This window comes from Bombus vancouverensis, chromosome 6 (assembly GCF_051014615.1).
Source record: "Bombus vancouverensis nearcticus chromosome 6, iyBomVanc1_principal, whole genome shotgun sequence".
Taxonomy (NCBI): domain Eukaryota; kingdom Metazoa; phylum Arthropoda; class Insecta; order Hymenoptera; family Apidae; genus Bombus; species Bombus vancouverensis.
Window position 1 is genome coordinate 9,750,440 of NC_134916.1, and position 23,044 is coordinate 9,773,483.

At 31.2% G+C, this 23,044-nt stretch overlaps 4 protein-coding genes across 10 annotated transcripts; 3 read left to right on the forward strand and 1 right to left on the reverse strand.

Annotated features, from left to right (window-relative positions):
* The first annotated feature begins 177 nt into the window (after positions 1 to 177).
* Positions 178 to 4,091, forward strand: sra (RRM_RCAN_like domain containing protein Sra). Of its 2 annotated transcripts, XR_013058743.1 has the most exons (6): positions 178 to 406; positions 1,067 to 1,336; positions 1,409 to 1,598; positions 1,683 to 1,835; positions 2,570 to 2,894; positions 2,962 to 4,091. XR_013058743.1 is itself a non-coding variant. In XM_076619683.1 (5 exons), the coding sequence occupies exons 2-5, from the start codon at positions 1,079 to 1,081 to the stop codon at positions 2,695 to 2,697; spliced, it is 729 nt and encodes a 242-aa protein (XP_076475798.1). In that variant the 5' UTR covers positions 178 to 406; positions 1,067 to 1,078; the 3' UTR covers positions 2,698 to 4,091. The 2 variants fall into 2 exon arrangements, 1 of the variants encoding a protein (XP_076475798.1); XM_076619683.1 differs by having other exon boundaries at positions 2,570 to 4,091.
* Cul5 (cullin 5) lies at positions 4,064 to 9,192 on the reverse strand. Of its 3 annotated transcripts, XM_076619681.1 has the most exons (12): positions 9,146 to 9,192; positions 8,190 to 8,399; positions 7,933 to 8,112; positions 7,724 to 7,865; positions 7,329 to 7,643; positions 6,781 to 7,253; positions 6,426 to 6,689; positions 6,185 to 6,340; positions 5,625 to 5,905; positions 5,422 to 5,545; positions 5,137 to 5,331; positions 4,064 to 5,057 (listed from the first exon to the last, which is right to left on the reverse strand). In XM_076619681.1, exons 1-11 carry the CDS (start codon positions 9,176 to 9,178, stop codon positions 5,137 to 5,139), a joined length of 2,373 nt encoding a protein of 790 aa, XP_076475796.1. In that variant the 5' UTR covers positions 9,179 to 9,192; the 3' UTR covers positions 4,064 to 5,057. The 3 variants fall into 3 exon arrangements, with proteins under 3 accessions (XP_076475796.1, XP_033192636.1, XP_033192637.1); XM_033336745.2 differs by having other exon boundaries at positions 4,064 to 5,331; XM_033336746.2 differs by lacking the exon at positions 9,146 to 9,192 and adding an exon at positions 8,917 to 9,067 and having other exon boundaries at positions 4,064 to 5,331.
* A 1,004-nt stretch (positions 9,193 to 10,196) lies between these two features.
* Ero1L (endoplasmic reticulum oxidoreductin-1-like protein) lies at positions 10,197 to 13,839 on the forward strand. Of its 4 annotated transcripts, none has more exons than XM_076619439.1 (9): positions 10,197 to 10,290; positions 10,745 to 11,006; positions 11,179 to 11,382; positions 11,489 to 11,646; positions 11,731 to 11,916; positions 12,002 to 12,048; positions 12,132 to 12,480; positions 12,565 to 12,858; positions 13,017 to 13,839. In XM_076619439.1, the coding sequence occupies exons 2-9, from the start codon at positions 10,881 to 10,883 to the stop codon at positions 13,066 to 13,068; spliced, it is 1,416 nt and encodes a 471-aa protein (XP_076475554.1). In that variant the 5' UTR covers positions 10,197 to 10,290; positions 10,745 to 10,880; the 3' UTR covers positions 13,069 to 13,839. The 4 variants fall into 4 exon arrangements, with proteins under 4 accessions (XP_076475554.1, XP_033192194.1, XP_033192198.1 ...); XM_033336303.2 differs by lacking the exon at positions 10,197 to 10,290 and adding an exon at positions 10,483 to 10,644; XM_033336307.2 differs by lacking the exon at positions 10,197 to 10,290 and adding an exon at positions 10,485 to 10,644 and having other exon boundaries at positions 10,745 to 10,804.
* Positions 13,840 to 15,731: 1,892 nt separating this feature from the next.
* Positions 15,732 to 21,901, forward strand: LOC117157969 (Tubulin tyrosine ligase-like 6B). The gene is made up of 20 exons (XM_076619133.1): positions 15,732 to 16,308; positions 16,686 to 16,898; positions 16,968 to 17,193; positions 17,258 to 17,325; positions 17,420 to 17,537; positions 17,616 to 17,717; positions 17,794 to 17,900; positions 18,520 to 18,812; positions 18,874 to 18,955; positions 19,046 to 19,336; positions 19,417 to 19,573; positions 19,641 to 19,741; positions 19,892 to 20,020; positions 20,093 to 20,318; positions 20,422 to 20,603; positions 20,681 to 20,912; positions 21,005 to 21,166; positions 21,241 to 21,582; positions 21,667 to 21,731; positions 21,793 to 21,901. The coding sequence occupies exons 1-20, from the start codon at positions 16,124 to 16,126 to the stop codon at positions 21,809 to 21,811; spliced, it is 3,300 nt and encodes a 1,099-aa protein (XP_076475248.1). The 5' UTR covers positions 15,732 to 16,123; the 3' UTR covers positions 21,812 to 21,901.
* Positions 21,902 to 23,044: the final 1,143 nt, after the last annotated feature.

Sequence of the window (23,044 nt, forward strand, 5' to 3'; positions counted from 1 at the left end):
AAAAATATAATTTCTAAACTCACTGTGAATTTACAAAATTGAATGTTCTAAATAATACAAAAATATCTTGACATGCGCAGTCAATGAAACAAATTTTTCTTCGATAACAGATGATTCTACTGCAAAAGCTTGTCTATACTGATTTGCTTATCTTTCTAGTTACTTCTTATAGTCTACGATTATAAAAGATTACATTACGATAATAATAAAATAACGAATGCAACATGTAACATCGAAAGTTGTATAAATGAGTAATAATAACGTTAATACAATGAAGGATTTTATATATATATGAATGTATGAATGTATACATAAATAAATAAGTAAAGAAAATAAACAATTTTCTCTCGATCTGAATAAATATTAAGAAGGCACACATTCGATTTAACTGCTTAAGAGAAAACATGTAAGTATTATCTGTTCTCAGTCAGCTGATTAATTACTTTACCTTTGACATATTATGTCTCTACACATTATTTATTATTTATTATTATTTATTATACATAGTCCTCGCTTAATATTCTTATTTATTTTAGCATGATAATACGTAATATTACCTTGCAACTAACAATTACAATTAATTGTAAATAAATTCGTGGTTTGTAATCATTTTGCAATATATACATTTCTATTATTCATAGTTTATGAATTATTTACCCCAAGAGTGATTCGTGACATAATGTTTATTTTAAAAAATATGCAATATTTGATTAACTGATTTAAAAAATTATACGTTATACTATGATAATTTGATTAACGTTGTAGATACCTACTTGATAAATAGATTACAGTATTATTAAAGTTTTGGTAATATATTAAAAGTCATTAACTGAACATATAAGATCATTTATAATAAAAGAATATTGCTTTTTTGTAAATTAAAATATAAAAATGAATGAGAGCTATATATTGAAAATATTCGTTCAGTAGACATGCAAAATATTTATAAGAAAATATATTTTTTTAGTTAGTTTCTGTATTATAGATACTATATATATATCTTTATTATATCTTTATGTTAATGTGTAAATTCAAATAAATTACAATTTAGTACTTCTATATGCAGCATAGAACAGATATGGAGAAGAAACATGGTTCTAATATAGTGGAAGAGGAAGAACTAGAAGAATCTGAAAATATAATTATAAATGAAGTTGATGGATTACCAAATTTACATCCTAATTATCAACAATTGGAGCTAGAATTTGATGTAGAAAAAAATCGTTCTGATACAAATACAAGGACTATTGAAGATTTAGTACATGATGAAGATTTACCAACATCAGTTATTGTAACTAATGTAGATCCCAGAGTTTTTAAAGATGATGAATTAAAGGTGACAAAAATATATAGTAAAATTGAATATAATAAATTCAATATCTAATAAGCATATGTTTTGTTTCTGTAGGAAGAAATACAGAATCTCTTCAAACAGTTTGGGGAAGATGCTACATTTCAATATTTTAGATCATTTAGAAGAATGAGAGTGAATTATAGTTCTCCAAGTGCAGCAGCAAATGCCAGAATACAATTACACCAAGCTCATTTTGGTGAGACAGATATCAACTGTTATTTTGCACAACCTGTTACCCCAATAGGTTTGTAAATTTATTTTTTAATGAACATTATGTTATAAGAATTAACGAGAGTTCTATCAACTTTAAAAATAATATATATTTCAGATGTAGAAGATCAACACCTTCACCCACCAGCATTAACAAAACAGTTCCTAATTTCACCACCTGCTTCACCACCTATTGGATGGCAGCCTAGAGAGGAAGGCGAACCTTTAGTTAATCATGACTTATTGGCTGCTATAGCAAATTTATCTGCAGGTTCTGTCATTTAAGGAGTTTATAGCATGTTTTTTCATGTGTATTAGTACGAAAATCTCCGATAACTGCCAGAAATTCGGGACCCAGGTGTTGCAAACGATTCTATTCCTTGAAACTGAAATCTTAGTTGTACCGAACATAGAAAAGGACAACGCAAGTAAAAGAGGAAGAGGAACTGAGAGCCGAAGCGTTCGGCAAACATTAGAGGCTCGCGATAAGTTGAGACCTTTAATTAAAAAGATCAAAATTTTTTATTTTTGATTCGTGATCAATGAAGCTTTTACTAACATATTAAGATGACACCAAACACGATATAATTTGGAGCATATTTGCATACTTAATGATAATTAAATAAGTGATAATAAACATCAATAAGTAAATATAATTCAGATTTTATCGTGTTCCGTTTCATTTTAATCAGAAAATTCCCACAAATACGTTTGTAAAAGATTAATTTAAAAAAACGTTAAAAATAAAAAGGTTTAATTTTTTAATTATTATCTAAATACGTACATTGTCTCAGCAATATCTGGGATTGAATCATGTGAGACTAATCGACCCTTCGCGGGTCGCTGAGCTTTTCAGTGCATTGAGGGGAACCTCCCCCCAGTAGTAGGGATGACGAAGATGCAATTATCGAGAGATTCTATTTTGGCAGTTATCGGAGGTTTCCTATACATGTATATATTATGTACACATGTATGTATATACCAATCATACAAATAATTTTACAGGAGGCAGTCATGAATTACATCCTGGTGGTTCAGGACAACCTGGCATAGTTGTACATGTTTGTGAAACAACAAATCCTATGAAAAATGTTCCACGTATTCAACATACACGTTGTCCAGAACATTCATAAACAGCTCTATTAGAAATATTGTCCACTCATTTGACAATGAATTATTTATCCATCCAAGAAGCAATTAGTGGCATTACAAACAATGATATTCAACACTCAAAAATTTATATTGCAATATTGCAAAATTAATACTTTAATTTGAGATCACAAATTCACAAGAAATAATCTGTAAATGTGTTTTGCTCAGAGTAATATATGTAAGTATTTAAAAAGATAATAAATAGATAAAAAATATTTTATTAAAAGTTATGTTTTCGTTTACAGATAAATAATATTTTATGCTGACATTATAAATATATAAAAATACGTGATATAATGAAATAATTTAAAAAAGTCATCGAATATTAAATAACGTACAAATAAACTACTAGAAAAATCTATATAATATTTCGGAATAACTTTACACCAATTCTTATCCTCTTTTAATTTAAAATCACAATTTAAAATATTAGATGCTTACTTACAATTATAAAAATTAATATTACAGTATCAAGGGTAAACGATATTGAAATTAGCGATATTAACGTTTCACTCGAAGTATCGATGTTACAAATACTTTTAAAGGAAGTATATAAAATTTATAATCTTAGAAAAGGCAATTAGAATTAAATTCTTGATTTGTTAATTATCTCAGAATTTCAAGCAAGAGTTACTTGAGAAATATAATTTGTTACAAAGTGGGTGTGTGTGTGATAAGTTTGAGTAACATTGATATTTAATGTACATACATGTGATTATAAGAATGTACCATGCAACATATGAAAAGTGGTATCAATGATACTGTTTTCTGTCATATTTTAATTAATCAATATTAAAATTTGGAAGTGTGTGAATGATTTTTTTTCATTAAAAAAAATAAATCTTTAGGGAGAATGTATATTTTATTAATTAAATTTTTAGGATATATATACTTAATAAAATTATAAGTAGTGTTATCATTTCAGGAAGAATTCTTTGCAATAACATATTAATGTGTTATTCAAAATGTATTAGTGCTACATGTTTTTTTTTTTGTAACAATAATGTTTATGCATCTGTATATGTAAATGTATATAGTGTTCCCACTTGCATAAAATATATTTCATATTGATGTAAGATTTAAAGTAATATAGAATTGTTGAAAATTTATAAATATGTTATAGCAAATTACTTTTGTGTGAATAAATATGTTACTCAAAACCTGTTTTTATGTCTGAATCTTACAGAGATAAAGAAAATGTCTTTTTATGATCTATTTACTCAATTATTTAATTTAAATTATATTAGATATTCTAGCTTAATTTTAAAAGGTATTGTTTTATTCATGAAAATTTGTGTATTTTAAAATAATACTTTATAGGAAAAATGTAATAAGATACATCAAAAAATATAAAAAATCCTTTTTAATTTCGAAATTGTTCACTTTTACACTTGTCAATCGCACATTGAAATAATATAAAAGCTTTATACACATAAATGTTAATAGTAATGCGTGTGTTGAGTAAAGATCTTATCGTTCACAATGCAATTATGTAAAATTTCTTTAGTACAGGGATTATACAACGTTTTATTATTAAAATATAAAAGAATTAAAATTTTATAACCTTGCATTTATATGTAACGGTATAGGCCATTTCTTATATTCTCCCTTTGTATGAATTTTTGTTCATTTTACATTTCTTCAATCAAAAATTATTAATATTATTTCGGTTAAAAGAAACATAATGTAGTTCATAAAAACAGAATACAAAAAATATTGTATACAAAAAGTTCTGTAATTTCTGTACTTTCTACAATTCAAATAAGTCAATGAAAAACAATCATATTTGGAAAATATGTACACTTGCAGTAAATAAACATATCTATGCATTTACGTTTAGACGTGTGTTAAAATGTATAATGTACATATCGTGAACATCGCCATTGAAAATTAAATACATCTGTGACGAGTTTATAGTATTTATAAATATTTTAAACAATTTGCTTTATTTTTGTATAAAACAGAAGGTATAAACTATATTTATGAAATTGTGATTACATCAAAAGTAAAAGACAACATAATGACATATAACGAAATAAAAATTTTTGATCTTGTACATTTTTTCCCTTGATGTTTTCAAGTTTTGAAAGAAAAAAGAGAAGAAAGAGAAAGAAAAAACTAATCAATTTTATAGTCCGAGTTTTTGAATTATTATAATAGTTACCTGTTTAGTAATACATATTTTCATGGTCGAAGGCGATATCATATTCAATCATAATTTATAAACGATATGACTCTGTATGATGGTACTAACTTTTCATTTAAAAGATGTGTTTTTTGTGAACATGTTACAAACAACGTTAACATCTTTCAATTACATTGCGATTTTTGAGCATACAATCTGATAAACAAGAACTGAATTTTTATAAAAATATAATATTAATCATAAGAACAGTATTATACGTATGTATAATCCCGACCTATGCCATATACACAAAGGTGTTAATGTCATCGTCGTGTCTACGTATATATTTATGCTCAATAAGCCACTCAATTTGTTCTTTTATCATCTTTTTACTTGGCAGAAACATGTTCTTTAATATATCAACTAATTCGGTTTGTAACTGAGCATTACTGATTTTTTTACGCATCTTTAAAATCTTGATGATTGCTTCCTGTTAAAAGATATACGTAAAAGATATATGTATCATTAATTTTACTTAGAGGAAGGTAAAAAGACAAAGTTAACTGAATAGAAAGTGTACCTGAACTCTTAGTATTCTAAGTTGTACAATGGATTGGTTGTCTTCTTCTTTACTTCGTTCAGTTGATAATTGAAGTCTTCCTATTAAATTAATTTTACCTCGTTTTTGCAGTTTACCATTTTTCCTAAGAATTAAAAAGAATTAATTATATATATTTTGAGTAAATTAAATTATTGCGCGATTTTTCAAAAAGTATTACTAACACTATAGCGAATTCTTGGTTCACCCAAAATCGTGTATCATTTGCAAAATCTTTGGGACTATGCGCATGTGGTTCAACTAGAAGAAGTTGACGTTTGAGTTTTGGAAAGGCACACAAAGACCATAAAGTTCGTCTGAGTTCCGGATCAGGAAGTTCTGTTGCCAATCGCAAATTTTCATATGATATCTTTTCAAACGGCCGCTGATTCCAAGCAAATAAAACTGCCATTTGAAATGTTGTTACATCCACATCAAAGCGTCCCACTTGGTTAGAAAATGTTATCTGGAACACCATCCAAATTGGTTGCAAGGTGAAGCTGAAAATTAGAACCGAGATATTGAATTTTTTGAAAAATTTTACTCTATACCCATGTTTACTGCTTCAGAAAAATTTATGTTATTCTGCTTTAATAAACATATACATAGTTTCTGATCGAAACTTAACACTTAACACTTTTATGATTATGGCCAAAAAATTTCCTTTTTAAATCATAACAATACTTAAAAAGATATAAAAATATCTGTTTCTAATATTTTGTTTACAAGACATTTTCTTTCTTACCGTGCCATTAGACATATGATGGTACCACTGTAATTTTCTTCCACTGTGTTTTTTTTTATAAAATTCTTCTACTTCAGGAATATAATCTTCCAGTTGCAGTGGTAAACTTACGGTGACACGTTCACTACCTCTAGCCCAAGCACCTGCATTTAATATCTATAACAAATTATATTAATGCCTTTTAATATATATGTTTCACAATATATAAACCGAAATATTATTATAACATCTTAGCTCATACCTTAATGTTAATACTATCTGCAATAGCAGCTCTACATTGCTCTTTAAATTGTTGATTTAGATCTTGTGACACTTTAATGTCTTGAAACATTCGTGCTAATTTATTAACATAATCAGCAGGCATTCCGACTTCACGAAGCCATTCTACCATATTTTCCTCTTTCTCAGAATCAGCGGATGTATCTAATATTAAACGCCTTGTTAAATGAGCTTTATGATAGCGCATAAATACATCCTTATTTTGAACATATTTTAGCACTAATAACTAAAATAAAACCAATATAAGATAAGTATGAGATAAAATGATTTTAGATATTAAAAATATAATAGTAATATATATAAGTTAAGGTGCATACTACATCTTTGAGTTTGCTTTCAATTTCATCAGAAGTTAATTTTTTACTGAGTGGTGTTTTCCTAAGTAACATATCACAATAATTAGCTAGAAGTTCTGGACACTTTGATTCTGGCTGTCCATTATTATTGTTGTTGGGTTTATTATTTAAAATCGTTGTACCAATACCAGAACACTGACGTGCAGGTAATTCTAATCTGAATACCGTTGCATCATTTACAACAAGTTTGTAAGCTTTATCTCGAGCAGTTAGAAATCGAGGATCATCATCAAATGCTTCTTTAACAAGAATTGAAAACCGACGAAAAAGATCTAATAATCTTTCAACGTATTTTTCAGAATCTTGAGTAATAACATCCACAGCTGCCATCATATCAGCTAAACCTGCACTTGCTATATGTTCTTCTAAATTTCTTAACATTGGACCAACTCCTTCAGGAACTCTATCCATTAGTTTTAGCATTAACCTAAGTTCTATAATTGTAATTCATTTTATACCATTACAAAAATGCTATTATAAAAATATAATTCAAATTACATTATACTCACTATCTGTTTGACGATGCTGAATCATTCGCGGACATTCTGCTAATATGGCTGGCTTAAAAGTTGCCACTAATACACGTACGCAACAATCAGTTAAAAGCTGTACACTAGCACTGTTTGGTTCTAAGTATTTTTGGGCACGAAGTTCTTCTTCTTGTAACTTTGCATCAGCATAACGCATATAATTTTCTACACCATGTAATGATAGCTGTTCAGGTGCTTTAACCCAGTAGAATGCTTCTGTTGCTTCTATATATGCTGCTTCAAAATTCTCTCTATAGATTTGAAGCTTATCAATTGCATTTGAACATAAATTTACTGTAATGTAATTCAACATAACTTTAAATTTATAAGATGTATAAGGAGATAATTTATATAAACAAAAATTTGTTATATACCATAAGATTCTCTAACACCAATAACGAGTTGTGAATCAAAGGCTTCACCATTTCTTTCAGCACGAACAAGTCTCATAGCTGAATCTTGAAGTTTTTGTTTTATTTCTCCAAATATACTTTGATTCCAACTATCCAACATTAGCTATAATAAACAAAAAAATGTATATTATGGAATTATATTATCGAAAAATTAAAAAAAAGAACTTTACTTTTCTAACAATATCATCAGGTTGGCTTTTTTTTTGAACACTGGATGGTGCCTTTCCAGCAAGAGACGTTTCTAATTGTCTAAATGGTGTTGGCAAATAATTACATTGTGCAAAAAATTTTCTCCATTCAGCTATATATGCTTTCAATAAAGCTTGCTCTTCTTGGTGTGCTAAAACTCTCTAGAAAGTGCATAAAACAATAATATTTTTCTGTTGATAAAAATATTTTTTTTGTATTTATAAATTATAATATGTACCTGCTGAGCTTGTTTTATAAAATCCATTATGTCTTCTTTGAGCGCATCTAATAATTTAAGAGCACCTTTGTCATTCCATACACATACTGCATGAACTAAGAAGAATAAATCTTGCCATTCTGCTTGAGTAACAGGTTCTTGTTTGAGTAATTTCAAAATAGTTGGTCTCATACATGGCCATTTATCTTCAAACATAAACTGATTTTTATCCTAAACACATAATTTAGTACAAAATTAACTTTAATTTTATGTTTACATACTAAACTCTTATTATTAACACGAATATTATCTTATTCATTGTGCATTATTTTTTTTATCAAACATAAAAATTAAAATATATGTACAATACCATCTGTGAAAATATTTTTATTAACTAATGATTTATAGTTCTACTACATAATCGAAAAATTAGTATCTAATTGTTGAAAAATAACAATATCTAAGTTAATCATTAGTATACTGTATTAGTATACAGTAATATTGCATGAATATTTTCAAATATTTTTTATGTACAATTTTATAGATATTTATATATACATTAAAGTTCAAAACGTTCTTTGACAATTGAAACATTGTATAGGTTATAAAGATTTATATTATATTATCGAAAATAAAACAATAAAACAAAAATCTTATAAATTTAAGAAGTTTGAAAGATCATTCTCAGATTTATTCCTCAGTGTAAATTGATTTTAAATACAAATATTATTATTCAATGACAACTAACCATCGGCACCTTCGCATAAAGTTTTGACATGTCCTATACCGCAATGAGTCTACGCCAATGAGTACAAACAATAGGTATTACAGTGAACAGTACTGATTAATTATAATAAGGATTGTTTTAAACGTCTATTTATACTTTAATAGATGTTTATTTTAACATTAAAGTAGATTTTACATTTATTTATCGCGATATATCATATATATTTAAAAAAAAGATGATATATACATACCATTTTTTCTAAGGAAGAAACGTAATACAACATAATACATACATATAGTGTACTATAATGTAATACTATAATGAGAGACTCTAATAAATGTAAAATAGTAAAAACATATATATATATACAGGTAGATAGATCACATGTAGGAATGTTAAATAGGTTAAGGAAAAAATAAGAGGAATGTAAGATGTAGAAGATAAATGTAAAACCAAGTTCATTTCCTCTTATATATAAAAAGTTCACATTAATTTTTGTATACAATACAAAATTAATGTCTTTTATATATGTTTCCTTATTATTTAAAACGCTGTTTTTTAAACATTGTGCAAGAACTTCACAGTTTTTGTACTTTTAGTATTAGAAAATTTCGAATAAAAGACAAATATTTTCTTAATGTATAGCTTTTATAGCACTGATTGCAATGTATGTATATTAAAGCGATGTAATAATAAAACAGTATATATATATATATATATTAAAGCGCAAATTTGTACAAAACGTTATTCAGAAATTAAGTTTTCTAAACGAAAATAATATATAATTATAGATGAAAAGTAGCGTTATTTAAATGCTGCACAAAATTTAAAAAAGTAATTTTTCATCTACGTATAATAAAATTATATTTTACATTAGAAATGTATTTTAAATTTATATTGAACTATTGACATTCTTTTATATTATATTTCTTAAACTTAATTTCAAAATTAAGAACATTTTATTTTGTATTTGGATAATTTATGATGCCAAGTTATTTATTATGACATCTGAATTGTGTGAAATGAAAAATGTACATTTTAAAGGAATAATTTTATATTATATTATATTAAATTCATTTTGTTATTTGATAGATAATCGACGTAAATATTTAAAACGGCTAATCTTTAAGATAATGTTAAAGAAAAGTTAATACTTTTCTCGGTTCTTAATGACTCATTATATCATTCTAACACTCTATTTTTTACATTTAAAGTCAGTAACAAATGTTATAAGTACACGTGGAATTAAACTTGGATATGGTTAGCTAAAAAGAGGGGAGTAAACATCTATTATTTATATATATTTATAGAAATGAAGTTGTGTTAACGTTTTTCTGGGTATAGATGTGAATTGAACATTTTGAAATCATATTCATTATTATTATGTAAATAATGGTAAATTAAAAATCTACAAACATTATAATTTAAATATATTACTATAAGATTTATTTGCTACATACTACATATTCCACATTCTTTATTAGAAATTTTACATTTAAAATTATGACATTTAATAAATGACTATTTAATGACTATTTAATAAATAGTTAAATATGTATTACAATAATTAAACTAAAAAGTTAGTAAGAAAAATACATGTCTGTGGCAGCGTGATTGTAGTCACGTCACGTTAAGATTACAGGTCGTCTGCTACAGATGAGATAAAACATTCCAGATGTGTGAAATACCGTTATACTTTAGCTTGACTTAAATATGTAATAGAATAAAAAATATAACACTTGTATAAATGTAGGTGGATTTGTGTATATTTAATAGAGGAACATTTAATGGAACAACATTAATCAATAAGCAATACAATGAAAACATCAATAAAGTTTACTTTTGACAGGGTAATTTACGTTTCTGGTGGCACGTAGTCTAGTCGGTGTTATAAAAGGAGGAAACCTCGGTTAGTACCGCGGTGACGTACGATAACTATTATCAATTAGAAAACGTGATTGATAGGTATACCAGTGAATTTAATTATGAAGTGCGAAACCAGTGAAAATATGCTCGGCATATTAATATTATTTGCAATGTGTTTACCTTCTATTGTACATTCCAATTATTTTGGAACGAACAATGAAAAGAATGATCAATGCTTCTGTAAGGTACTATTCTCGTTGTTTTCCCGTTATTCAACTTTTTTCATAAAAAGTAAACATAACCTACAATCAAATCTGTCAACTTTAACATATGTGAATATATGTTATCTTATATTATCTTTAACTTAATATCTTTTTCATAACTTTAAGTTATTAAATTATGTTTATAAAAATTTAGTTGAAGGGATCAATTGATGACTGCAGTTGTAATGTGGATACAGTGGATTACTTTAATAATATGAAAATTTATCCAAGAGTTCAGAGTCTTCTAGTCAGAGATTATTTTCGCTTTTATAAAGTAAATTTAAAACAAGAATGCCCTTTCTGGGCTGATGATAGTAAATGTGCTATAAGATACTGTCATGTGCAACCTTGTCAGGAAGTAAGTATTTAATATGTTAGTTTGATTTATATGCAAAGATATTACAATATCATTTTATACAAATTGTTGAAATTTATGTATATTATATATATTTTTATACTTGTAGGAAGACATTCCAGATGGTTTAAAAGGAGATATGTTAAAGAACAGTCATTTTAATGAAAGTCCTGCGGATAAATACAAAGCTTCTACACAATATGATGATTGCTTACATAGGACTAAAGATCATAATAAAGAACTGGGCTATTTAAACACAACAATTAGGTAAAAAAGAATATTTCTAGCACATTCATAAATAGAATTATTTATAAACAAGATTTCAAATTCATTTTGATATATTTTGTTTAGTTCAGAGAACTACAAAGATTTTGAATTATGGAAACAATATGATGATGCTCAAGATAATTTTTGTGTGAAGGAGTCTAGTCCTGGAGAATATGTGGACCTTTTGTTAAATCCTGAAAGATATACAGGTTATAAAGGACAGAGTGCACATAGGATATGGCGCAGTATTTACAAGGAAAATTGTTTTAGGTAAAAATATAAGTTAATGATAAAAAATGAAATAGATATTAAAAATTGCTGCATTTTATATTTATATACGTATACTTAATTTCAGACCTGAAAATTCGCCACATAATTTTATTCAATCTTCAAAAATAAATGGTGAATAGTTTTAATTCAATAGTATACTAATAATATATTTCAAAATGTACATTGATTTTATTGTGATATATTATAATTTGTAGGGATGTGTCTGGAAAAAAGGGTATTCTACCGTGTTATATCAGGGCTTCATACTAGTATTAATATTCATTTGTGTTCAAAATACTTGTTGACACCAAAAGACAATTTAGAGATAGTGCCTGGTGGCCGATGGGGCCCTAATTTGCAAGAGTTTCAAAAAAGATTTTCACCAGAGGAAACAGGAGGTGAAGGTCCAAATTGGTTAAAAAATTTATATTTTACTTATCTGCTTGAATTAAGAGCTTTGGCAAAAGCTGCACCATATTTGGAAAGAGAAGAATATTACACTGGTAACAAAGCACAAGATAAAGATACCCGTTTGGCAATGAATGATATTTTAAATGTTGTTAAGTAGGTATTAGTCTTAACTAATCAATTATATTAATTTATAACTAATGAATTGATGCTTATAGATTTAATATTAATGTGTTTTAGATCATTTCCTGATCATTTCAACGAAAGCGTTATGTTTACTGGTGGAGCTGAGGCTCAGTTATTGAAGGAACAATTTAGACAACATTTTAGGAATATATCTCGTATTATGGACTGTGTAGGGTGCGATAAGTGTAAACTTTGGGGAAAACTTCAAACGCATGGTTTGGGCACAGCATTAAAAATTCTATTCTCAGGAAAATTCGACAGATGGGAATCAACATTAAATAATTTTAATAGAAAGAAATTCTTCTTAGAAAGAAGCGAAATTGTTGCACTTATAAACGCTATTGGAAGGTAAGCAGAACAATTATGCTTTTTATATTTATTCTTATTTTTATCATCGTTATATTAAGCTTTTATATGTATATGTCATCTTTTAAGGTATTTTGCAGATTATATAAGGAGAGAAATTATTATCAGAAAATATAATTAATTATTTTGTAATTTTGCAGATTGTCAGAAAGTATCTTCGAGTTGGATAAATTTAGACAAATGATGAGATAGCAGAATACAGACTAACAATCAGATGATTAAGTTACTTTGGTAAAATACATCACACAAATCTTTATATTTATATAACCCTTGATTATTTAGATTTATACATTTAATTATATAGTAACTTTATAAAATAACTGATTTTTGTATCAGTTATAAATTATTTAAAAATTTTATATTTATACTTAAAATGTGGTATAAAATCGCAATAAAAATTATTACATTTAACGCGTAATCTTTTTTATATCTTTTATTTATAATTAGAATTAGTTTAATATTGATAAGAAAAAGAAGAACTATCATTGAATAAATATAATGTTGATTGAATTATTAAAAAAGTATCAAATTTCATATGATTGCACTTTGTTATTTTATTGCGATTTTAATGATAACTTAACTCTATCTGTGATAAATATTTCTTCTATAGAAAAGATTCTTGTACCAGTTTTGAAACAGCATATAGCATATTTAGTTTCGAAAGAACTTTCATTTATCGAATTCATAAAATGTTCAAATTTTCTTACTGATATATACACAAGTATTTCAAACTTTAAAAATTATAGCTTGTCTTTTTACATCTACTTTTATTGTAATAAAAATTGTTATCAATGTAACCATTAGTATATTATTCTATTTACAAAGATAATGTTGGTTATTAAGGTTCTACAGGCAAATAGACTGTAACGTTTGAGGTTCAATAAGATATTATAAAAGTCGTCCAAGATAAATCAATTTTGTATAATATTGTGTACATTTTTTGAAAAATGTTTTTATAACGAAGGCGACAGAAGGTTTCACATTATTTTCCGACAAATTTACATACAAAGAGAAAACACCAGTGTATTATATTTCTATATACTAATTCATAATAGTTTATAAAATATTTAATATTATTGTATATAGGCGTAAATTTAATTTATTGTCGCTAAATTATACTACTTGCGGATTATAAAATAACGAGTTAACAGCGTATTAAGTTATGGATTACAAAAATGTATTAAATGATAAACTTTTTCCATTACATTTATTTATAATGAAATAATTTATCTAAATAGGTCGTATATTATACGAAAAATTTAAAATTCTATTATGAATTCCTTACATGAAAACTATAACATGAATTTGATTATAGTGTGGAAGAATGTATATTTTATATACAGATATGAATTAGTGTGGTGTGTCTAATTTTTACGAATTTATTTATAATCTAAAGTAGCAAAATTATTATGTAACCTGCTTATTTCTAAGAAAATATAACACGTTTCATTTCAGTAGAAGATTTGATACATGCGATTATAAAAGATAACGAAAAGTTTCGAATATAATATGAATTACAATACCATCAATATTTTATGCATCGTAAATTATTTATATCCCCCCTCTTAACGAATATCATTCCTGCGTGTATGGTTTAACGAGTAAGGCTTTTTTCTCGATTTCTTATCGTTAGTTTTTAACCATATATACATATTTTCTAATTTTCTTTTAATAAATCATTTTCTAATTATTAGCAAGCATTTTGTAATTTCTTATTCCGTTTTATTTTAACTACAAGGCGAATCTCCGAGCGAATATTGGTACGCAGAGTACGGTGTAATATCAACGTACCGAGTCGATAATCTTCTCGGATAACAGACACCTAAGCGTCTGTTATCCGAACCCATTGAACCGCGAAAACAGTCGAGAAAGATCGTTGACCACCCTGGCGACGATCTCGAAGAACGATTCAGGTGTTTTATGATAATTCATATTCTAATATTTAAGTATATTCGATCGAGTATTCTTATTATCGTCGCATTTGTGTTGCAACCAGCAATGTTTATAGAATCTAGTATTTTCGAATAAATTTATAAAGACACGTTTCTTGTCATAACCCAATACTTACAATAATTTAACAATTAATTTAACAATTATCGGACTTGAAAGTGAAATTTTATCTATCAGCTCGCGTACTGGATAAATTTTCAAATTTGATTTACCAAGATTGCAGCCTTATTCTTAATTTTCGTCTTACTTTCAGCCATAGAATTTTTTTCACTTCAACTGTACCACGAATATACGCCTTCGGTGTATCGTGATCCTAAGAGACTCGCACAATCGCAAGCTCGAAGAATATGTTGTCGATTAATTTCTCGAGTAAGATATATAGACGCGAGTAAAATAACTTTCTTTTTTCGAGACGCCAAGAACATTACCGTCTATCCTGTCATTTTATTCTTTATCGCATTTCCGGGCCGTATTATGTCTATGGTATTCGTATGCCATGTAAACAAATACTCCATATCACGAATTGTCATCAGGCACCTCGGTCAGCCGTCTTGTGGGAGGCAGATACGTGTGCAGGGCTCAGTCGATGGATCGTACGTCAAAACGACCGCTTCAAAATATTTCCTTTTGATTAGCGCTACACGATCCTTCTAGGATCGCCTCGGGGCTGCGATGGATCTCGAGCACGAAAATGTCATATCCGTAAAAACGAAATCGTGTGTCGTGCTATCGGTAAGCAGAGTATAAGACCTTTGAGATGCGAAATTTAAAGTATTATGCTCCGTTTATCGTTGGTGCGCCACGAAACGAGCATCGCTTGGACCTCGACATGGTAATTTTTTCACAACAGTTTCCGCGCGCTGACTTCCTCGATTCCCATATTCTAGCATAATATTGTCGGGCTGTGAAGTGGCATTATGCTAGGAATATGTGGTATCGTAAGTTCATCGTAATCTTCCATTTAAAAGAAATTAAGATAAATCACTGTTCGTTCTTGAAGACTTTATAGTTTAAAAATTAATCGGTAGTTGGATGTTCTTCAACACCGAGGAATCGTAGTGTTCTTAACGTGTATAGCTAATCAGTCGATTTGTTTCTATTTATCTTCGCTCGATGCAATTCGAAGAGCAGCGGTTATTTATATACCGCGATTTACGAATACAAAATGACGGGGTTATCGTTCGAGTCATGCAATTTTTATTTTTTTTAAACATCTTTGACGAATGCTGCTACGAGAAGCATTAGTAGTTACGTTTGGAGGTTTGTCGTGAAATTATATATCGGATTTGCGTTTGAAATGCGCGTGGCAGTGGTGGGCGCCGGTGTGATCGGCATGACAAGTGCGTTCGCGGTGAAAAGCAGTTTTCCACAATTCGAGGTGCAAATATTTTCGGATAAATTTTCACCAGCTACCACCGGCGACGGAAGTGCCGGTATATGGAGTCCTTATCTTCTCGGAAACACTCCTTCTGACAAAATATCGTGAGTATTTAGTATTTTGAGCTACTGACAGCTGTCTCTAGCTGGAAAAGTGAACTATGTACGTAACTCGAATGCACTATGTTAAAATTCATTATGACGAAATCAAAGAGAAAGGATCGATGAAGTTTGATCCTCGGTGAAACAGCGAAGGTTGACTTATGCAAACATTTTACGCTTATTACTCTCCGAGTTACGTTTTATTTTTATTTTTTAATTCAGTTATCACGTAGAGGCAAGCAGCTTTTTTTAATTGACCGTGTTCACTTAATCGCTATAAAATAAAGCGTTCAACGATCGTGACAGCAATGATCCAGCCTCCGCTGACGAGGGTTAAGCGTAATTTATATTCGTTTTACAACTGCACTATACGCTAACAGACAATGGAGTGAAATCACGTATCGATGGTTGGAAAACTTTTGGAAAGCGGGCTTGGCTTCTGAAATAGGACTCTCCTTGATACCGATGTACCGTGTTACCAGTAATCCCGATGGTTTCCTCGATTTAGCCTGGACGAAAGTGGTGTACGGTGCGTACGAACTGAATCCCAGTGAATTGGAGAAACTAAACGCAGAGTGGAATGCCAATTATAAGTACGGTATTAGTGGAATTCACTTGCAATCTTTCATGTCATTGTAATTAATTCGTGTGACGAATTATAGACACGGATGGATGTTCCTGACGTATACGTGCGAGCCAGTTAAATTGTTGCCTTGGTTAATGAAACGATTCCTCCAAATAGGCGGAAAACTACGAAACAGGAAAATTCACACGTTCAACGAACTAACCGACGATGGATACGATTTAATAATAAACTGTAGCGGCCTCGGTGCACATAAACTCGTGGGTGATAACGCCGTGAAGTCTATCAGAGGTCAAGTTGCTAGGGTTGGTAGTTTTGGAGATTGATATACCACAGTATGAGATTTCCTTACGCATTGTATCGTTTAAGGTGACGGCATCCTGGGTAATGCACGGGTTATTGGTAGACGACGACGATGGGAATTACATAATACCGAAGTAACGAATTAAATCGAAGATATATTTCTAAGCGTTAATCGTACGACGATTTTGTATTTATTTATTTATAATGTCGACATTCTTTTTTCGAAAGCATCGACAGTGTAGTGTTGGGTGGTACGCACCAGGAGAACGATTTCGATCGCACACCACGAAAAGAAGACTCAGAATTCATTTATAACGGATGTGTGCGCATTTTACCTGCTCTGAAAGTATAGCTTTCTTAAAATTTTTAACTAAATCGAACACGTAATGGAACGTAATTAATTATTAATCGTCCTTCTTCGAAGGGATCTGAAATAGCGAAGGAGTGGGTTGGCCTGAGGCCTGGAAGGTACCAAGTTCGTATTGAAGCTGAAGTTTGCAGGTCTTCTCAAGGCAGACAAGTTACGGTATCGAAAACAAAGCTGGATGAACGTGAAACGTATACATTTTTCGATCAATTGAAACCGATGTGAACCTTTGCAGGTAATACACAATTACGGACACGGAGGGAGTGGCGTGACGTTGTGCTGGGGCTGTGCTTTGAACGTTGTGAACATCGTAGAGAATACGACGAGTTTGAAATCGAATCTGTAAAGTCTTAGATAAGCGAAAGATAATAAAAGATCTTTTTCCAAAGAATATGCTACGTTTGTTACGTTAGGCAAGCCTGCGCGTGCTCGTGATAATCCTACGGCTGACAACGCTGTTTCATACATACGTAGCAAGTTTTCGTGATCCCTTTTGCGTTTGCACGAACTTTGTAAAGCAACGTTGCGCCGTAATTAAAGTAACGAAAAGTTTCTCGAGCAAAGGTTTAACACGAGCTGCACCGCAGTAACCGTCGATTAACCCGCATTGTCGCATGCATTTTGCTTGAAAAGTCTTGCACCGTTTAAATTGAAATTAGGATACGAGGCTGCCTTCTTGCCTCGAGAAATGGAAAAACAATTGAGGCGAGGTGCGATGCGTGAAACGAGACGATCTATTTTGGAAAGGGCATTTCTGTAAATAGCATCGAATTTTGGTTTCTTGTACGTCAATAAATTGATCACAGTCGAATACCTTTTTCACCGAGGATATTATTAGTTTCTCGTTTGTCTAGGTAATCGGTCCCGCGTACGGAATAAAATTGACGGATCGAAGTATAATGCAGGTCTGGCTCGACATATGATCAAATTAAAGCCATGCGACGACAGTTCGTTTAGAATAATGCGATACGCCGGTCATGAACCTCATCGAACGCAGCAACAAACGTCCTTTGATGGTGGAGCGCGAGATCGAAGCCGGCGATACGAAGAAGAGTTACCCGATAAACAACGAGATCACCAGTGAATCTGATTCCAGTGCCGAAGTGCGATCATGTAAAACAGTGTATAGAAACCGGTGCAAGAAACTCGTGGTATCTGATACTTCGTTTAACGTTCTTCCATCTACCGATTCGACTAAAAATGATCGGGAACCGATTGCTTCTAAATGTTTCGCTGATAAAAAGGACGACAAAGGTATTTGTTCCTAAGCTTGCGCGTCGTGTAGACAGTTCCATTTATGCACACGATATTGCAGCAGATTTGTCGTTCGTGGAGACCGACGTGGAGTCGCGAAAGGAAGGAACTTCGATCAAGGCGAAGAAAAAGAAAAAACGGAGGTACAGTAGTTCGTTATCAAAGAAATCGAAAATATCATTCTTCGCTTTCCTCTTTGTTTTCTCGTATTTGTTAGATGTTTACGATTACAGATACTTGACAATATGCACGAGTAATTGCAAATACGACGCGGTGAGACGAGTGGCGGCTCGTTTCGGGATGAAAGAAGTTACCGAGGATAGCAGCTGGAACCTTTACTGGACAGACTTGAGCGTGAGCGTGGAACGAGCGAAAGATATGAAAAGATATCAGAAGGTCAATCATTTTCCAGGAATGACAGAAATCTGTAGAAAAGATTTGCTTGCTCGTAACTTGAATCGTATGCTGAGGCTTTTTCCAAAGGACTACAATTTCTTCCCCAAGACATGGTGTTTTCCCGCAGAGTAAGAACGTTCTGTCCTTTATCGAAGTAATTGATAGTATCATTAGAAGATTTACGTTATCTGTCGATCAAAACGTCTAGCCACGGAGAGGCAATAGCCTATGCTAAATTGAGACGCTCCAAAACTTTCATCATCAAGCCTGACACAGGCTGTCAAGGGCGCGGCATTTATTTGACAAAAAACTTAAAAGATGTTAAACCCAGCGAGCGAATGATCTGCCAGGTTTACGTGGCTAGGGTATGCATTTTCAACTTTAATCGTTCGTTTCTACTCTTCTTTTGGTGAAGATCATTCGTGTCTGTAGCCCTTCCTGGTGGACGGCTACAAATTCGATCTTCGTATCTACGCGTTGCTCACCTCGTGCGATCCCCTTAGGATTTACGTCTACAACGACGGTCTTGCGAGGTATATAGTCACCATTTTGCCTTTAATTAATCCTTTGACCTTTGCGACGTACGAAACTCGAGCTGTGCTGATGGTCGAGAGCAGACGTACGATCGTAAAGAGTGCAATGATTAAATTCGAGTTATTTATTCTGTACGTGCCGCGTTTCAGGTTCGCCACGAGCAGATACAAGGAACCAACCGGTCACAATACGTCCAACGTGTTTATGCACCTAACGAATTACGCTGTCAATAAGCACAGCCGAATGTATGTAATCGACGATGAAATTGGTAGCAAAAGGTTGGTGGTATGTTCTTGTAAGCGTCGTTTCGTTCGACCCCCTTCAGAATGACGAGAATCTTTCGTATGCAGGAAAATATCCACTCTGAACAAGTGGTTTAAGATGAAGGACGTCGACGTGGATGAACTATGGCGTAAGATCGATGAGATTATTATAAAAACGATTTTGGCAGCACATCCTGTTCTGAAGCACAGTTATCACACGTGTTTTCCAACGCACGATAAGACCTACGCTTGTTTCGAGCTACTGGGCTTTGACGTGTTACTCGATTGGAAGTTGAAACCATATCTTTTGGAGGTAACGATCGAGGTCTCAATTTTAATAACGTACCAAAAGTTACACACATAGGCGCGTATGCACACACACACCTTTTGTGCTCATGGGAAAAAATATACTTCAGGTAAATCACTCGCCGAGTTTTCATACGGACGCACAAATCGATAAGGATGTGAAGGAAGGTCTGCTGATGAGTACGTTCGAAATGTTAAATTTACAGCAATGCGACAAGAAGAAAATTATTGAAGAAGATAGAAAGCGAGTTAGGGATAGATTGCTTCAGGGAATAAACACAAAGGACGGCAGGTAAATTAATGGAAATGTTCTCGTACCATAACTTGTTCCCGGGTAAAGGGATAATTCGGATCGTGAATTCGGTACAGTACGAATGATTCGACGGTCGGCACAACGAAGCTTGACAAACCGGAGGAAGACCTGCAGAAACAATTTAAATGGGAGGACGAGCATATGGGCAATTTCCGCAGAATCTATCCATGTTGCGACAGTGAAAGGTACGAGCCATTCTTTAAACAAAGCAGCATTTCCGTGTATCAAGATACCGCGGCATCCAGAGCTCGGGAAGAAGCGTCAAGGATTCAAAAGGAGGAAAACGAGGTGTTTCATCAGTTTACGTAAAAGTATATTTAACGAACAGCTCGATTCTTGTTCGTACGAAAAGCGCTCATAAAAGCGAATTTTATTGATAGATGAAGATAAAGGAACAAGAAAGCAAGAAGATTTCTGGCAAATGGAGCGATTCGAAATTGCATTCAGAGAGTCCAAACGTAACGCAAAAGTCAACAACGACGCACGATCAGGATAGGAACAAGTGTGCGAATGTATCGAGAAGGAATTCTTCCCATTCGAATGTCGGTTTTTCAAAATAACTAAGTGTCGTAAAGCATTGAATTTTAACGAAATAATTTTCCAAACGTATGTATAGACAAAGAAGCAGGCAATTTCGGCTACTAATACTTCACACTCGTTCGAGCCAGAGATCATTTGCGAATCTGAGGAAAGAGAACGCGTTACGGCATTGGCTCAACGAGATTTCCTGATCAAGAGTTACGGAATGTTGGAGCAAATCTATATGGCAATGAAAAAGAACGGTACGTTGCGAGCTATCGACGAGAAGAAGTACGGATTGTATGGAAAACTCGGGTATGCGGATAGTACGAGCAAGAGCGCGTCTATTTGTAGGCACAAGTGTCATCTTCATCAGCATTCTGGAATGGAAACTAGATACGAACCGTGGACGAGTCAGTCGCCACAATTTTGCCTGAAAGCAAGTAAAGTAGATAATGTTCCATGAAATTAATTAGTTATTATTTGTAAGTTTATATAAATATGTTTTGTTTGTTTTCCATAGGGTAAAGTGCCGGATAATAATTTTCTATTTACGGGTTTAAAAGATAAGAAATTATTATGTGCGAGGTGAGGTATACGTTTGAGTGTCATGAGTACAAAGTACAAAAGCAGTTTCTTCGAATTACAGATTTCAAAGTAATTTGTAACGAGGTGCCGGTTTATATTCGACCGAGGATACCGGAGAAATTTTGGATGGATAATCTAAATTCGAACGATCAAAGCTGTCGAATAACGAAGGCCCACGTGGCCCGTACCTTATCGAATATCGTGCGCCTTCATACACTTGAAAAACGTGGAGAGTTCAACTCGTCGAAATTTTAACAAGTGTACGTCGCGATTCATGAATTCAAAAACACAATGAGATTAGATATAAATTTGAAAACGTTTGTATTTTACAATTACTTTTTTTAAGCAATCTCTAACGAGTGATTTGTTAATATCAAACTGTATACTTCATGTTAAAGGAAAAAGATTCCCCATATTTAAAAGTAATAAGTCCAAAGACTAATACGTTAAACTATGAAAATAAATTGTTAATTTGAATCACTTCAAAAAGAGGGATTATTGTAAACTTTAACTATGTTTCGATTAACGGATGGCATTTCGCAAGATATATACAAGAATAATTTAAAAATCAACATATATGGATTTGTTATTTAAAGTGACATATAAATATGTACACACACACGCGCGCGCACATACACACACACACACACACACACAATGATTGAACATATACACGCTTCGGTAATCGAAATTTTCATCGCACATCTTGATTGTGTATCCTAATAATGACATACGTATATACATGTAACGTGCCTGCAATATGTATAATAATGTTTATCGTTGATGCGATATACATACACGCTATACACACATGTATCTGTGATGTATGCATATATGTATGTAAGCATTCACATGATAAAAAATAATCTATGAACAATTTTGGCGTGTATACCTTTCGATCATAATAACACGTAGACATTTCTTTTTCTATTAATGTGAGACATTGTTGTCAATTTGTATGCCCTGCATTGTTTCTTTTTTTAATTTCTTCCGTTTTCAATAGTTTTTTTTTTATCAATGGAACCACAGCTTTCAATTAAAAATCAACGATCGATTCGTCGATACTTTCTTGAACGCTTATTCAAAATACAGGAGCGTTAAGATTAATAATGAATGAAAATTCAATTACCAATGTTAGATATTGATCTTGTACAAAGTAATAATACAATAATCATAATAATAGTACTTAATTGATAATAGTCCAGAATAACAATAATGATAATAATAAGGTGCTGCATTCAAATCGCGTGTTCAAACGCTCAGGTTTTCCTTAAAACTCAAATAATAATCGAGTCCTTAATTTAGATGTAAAG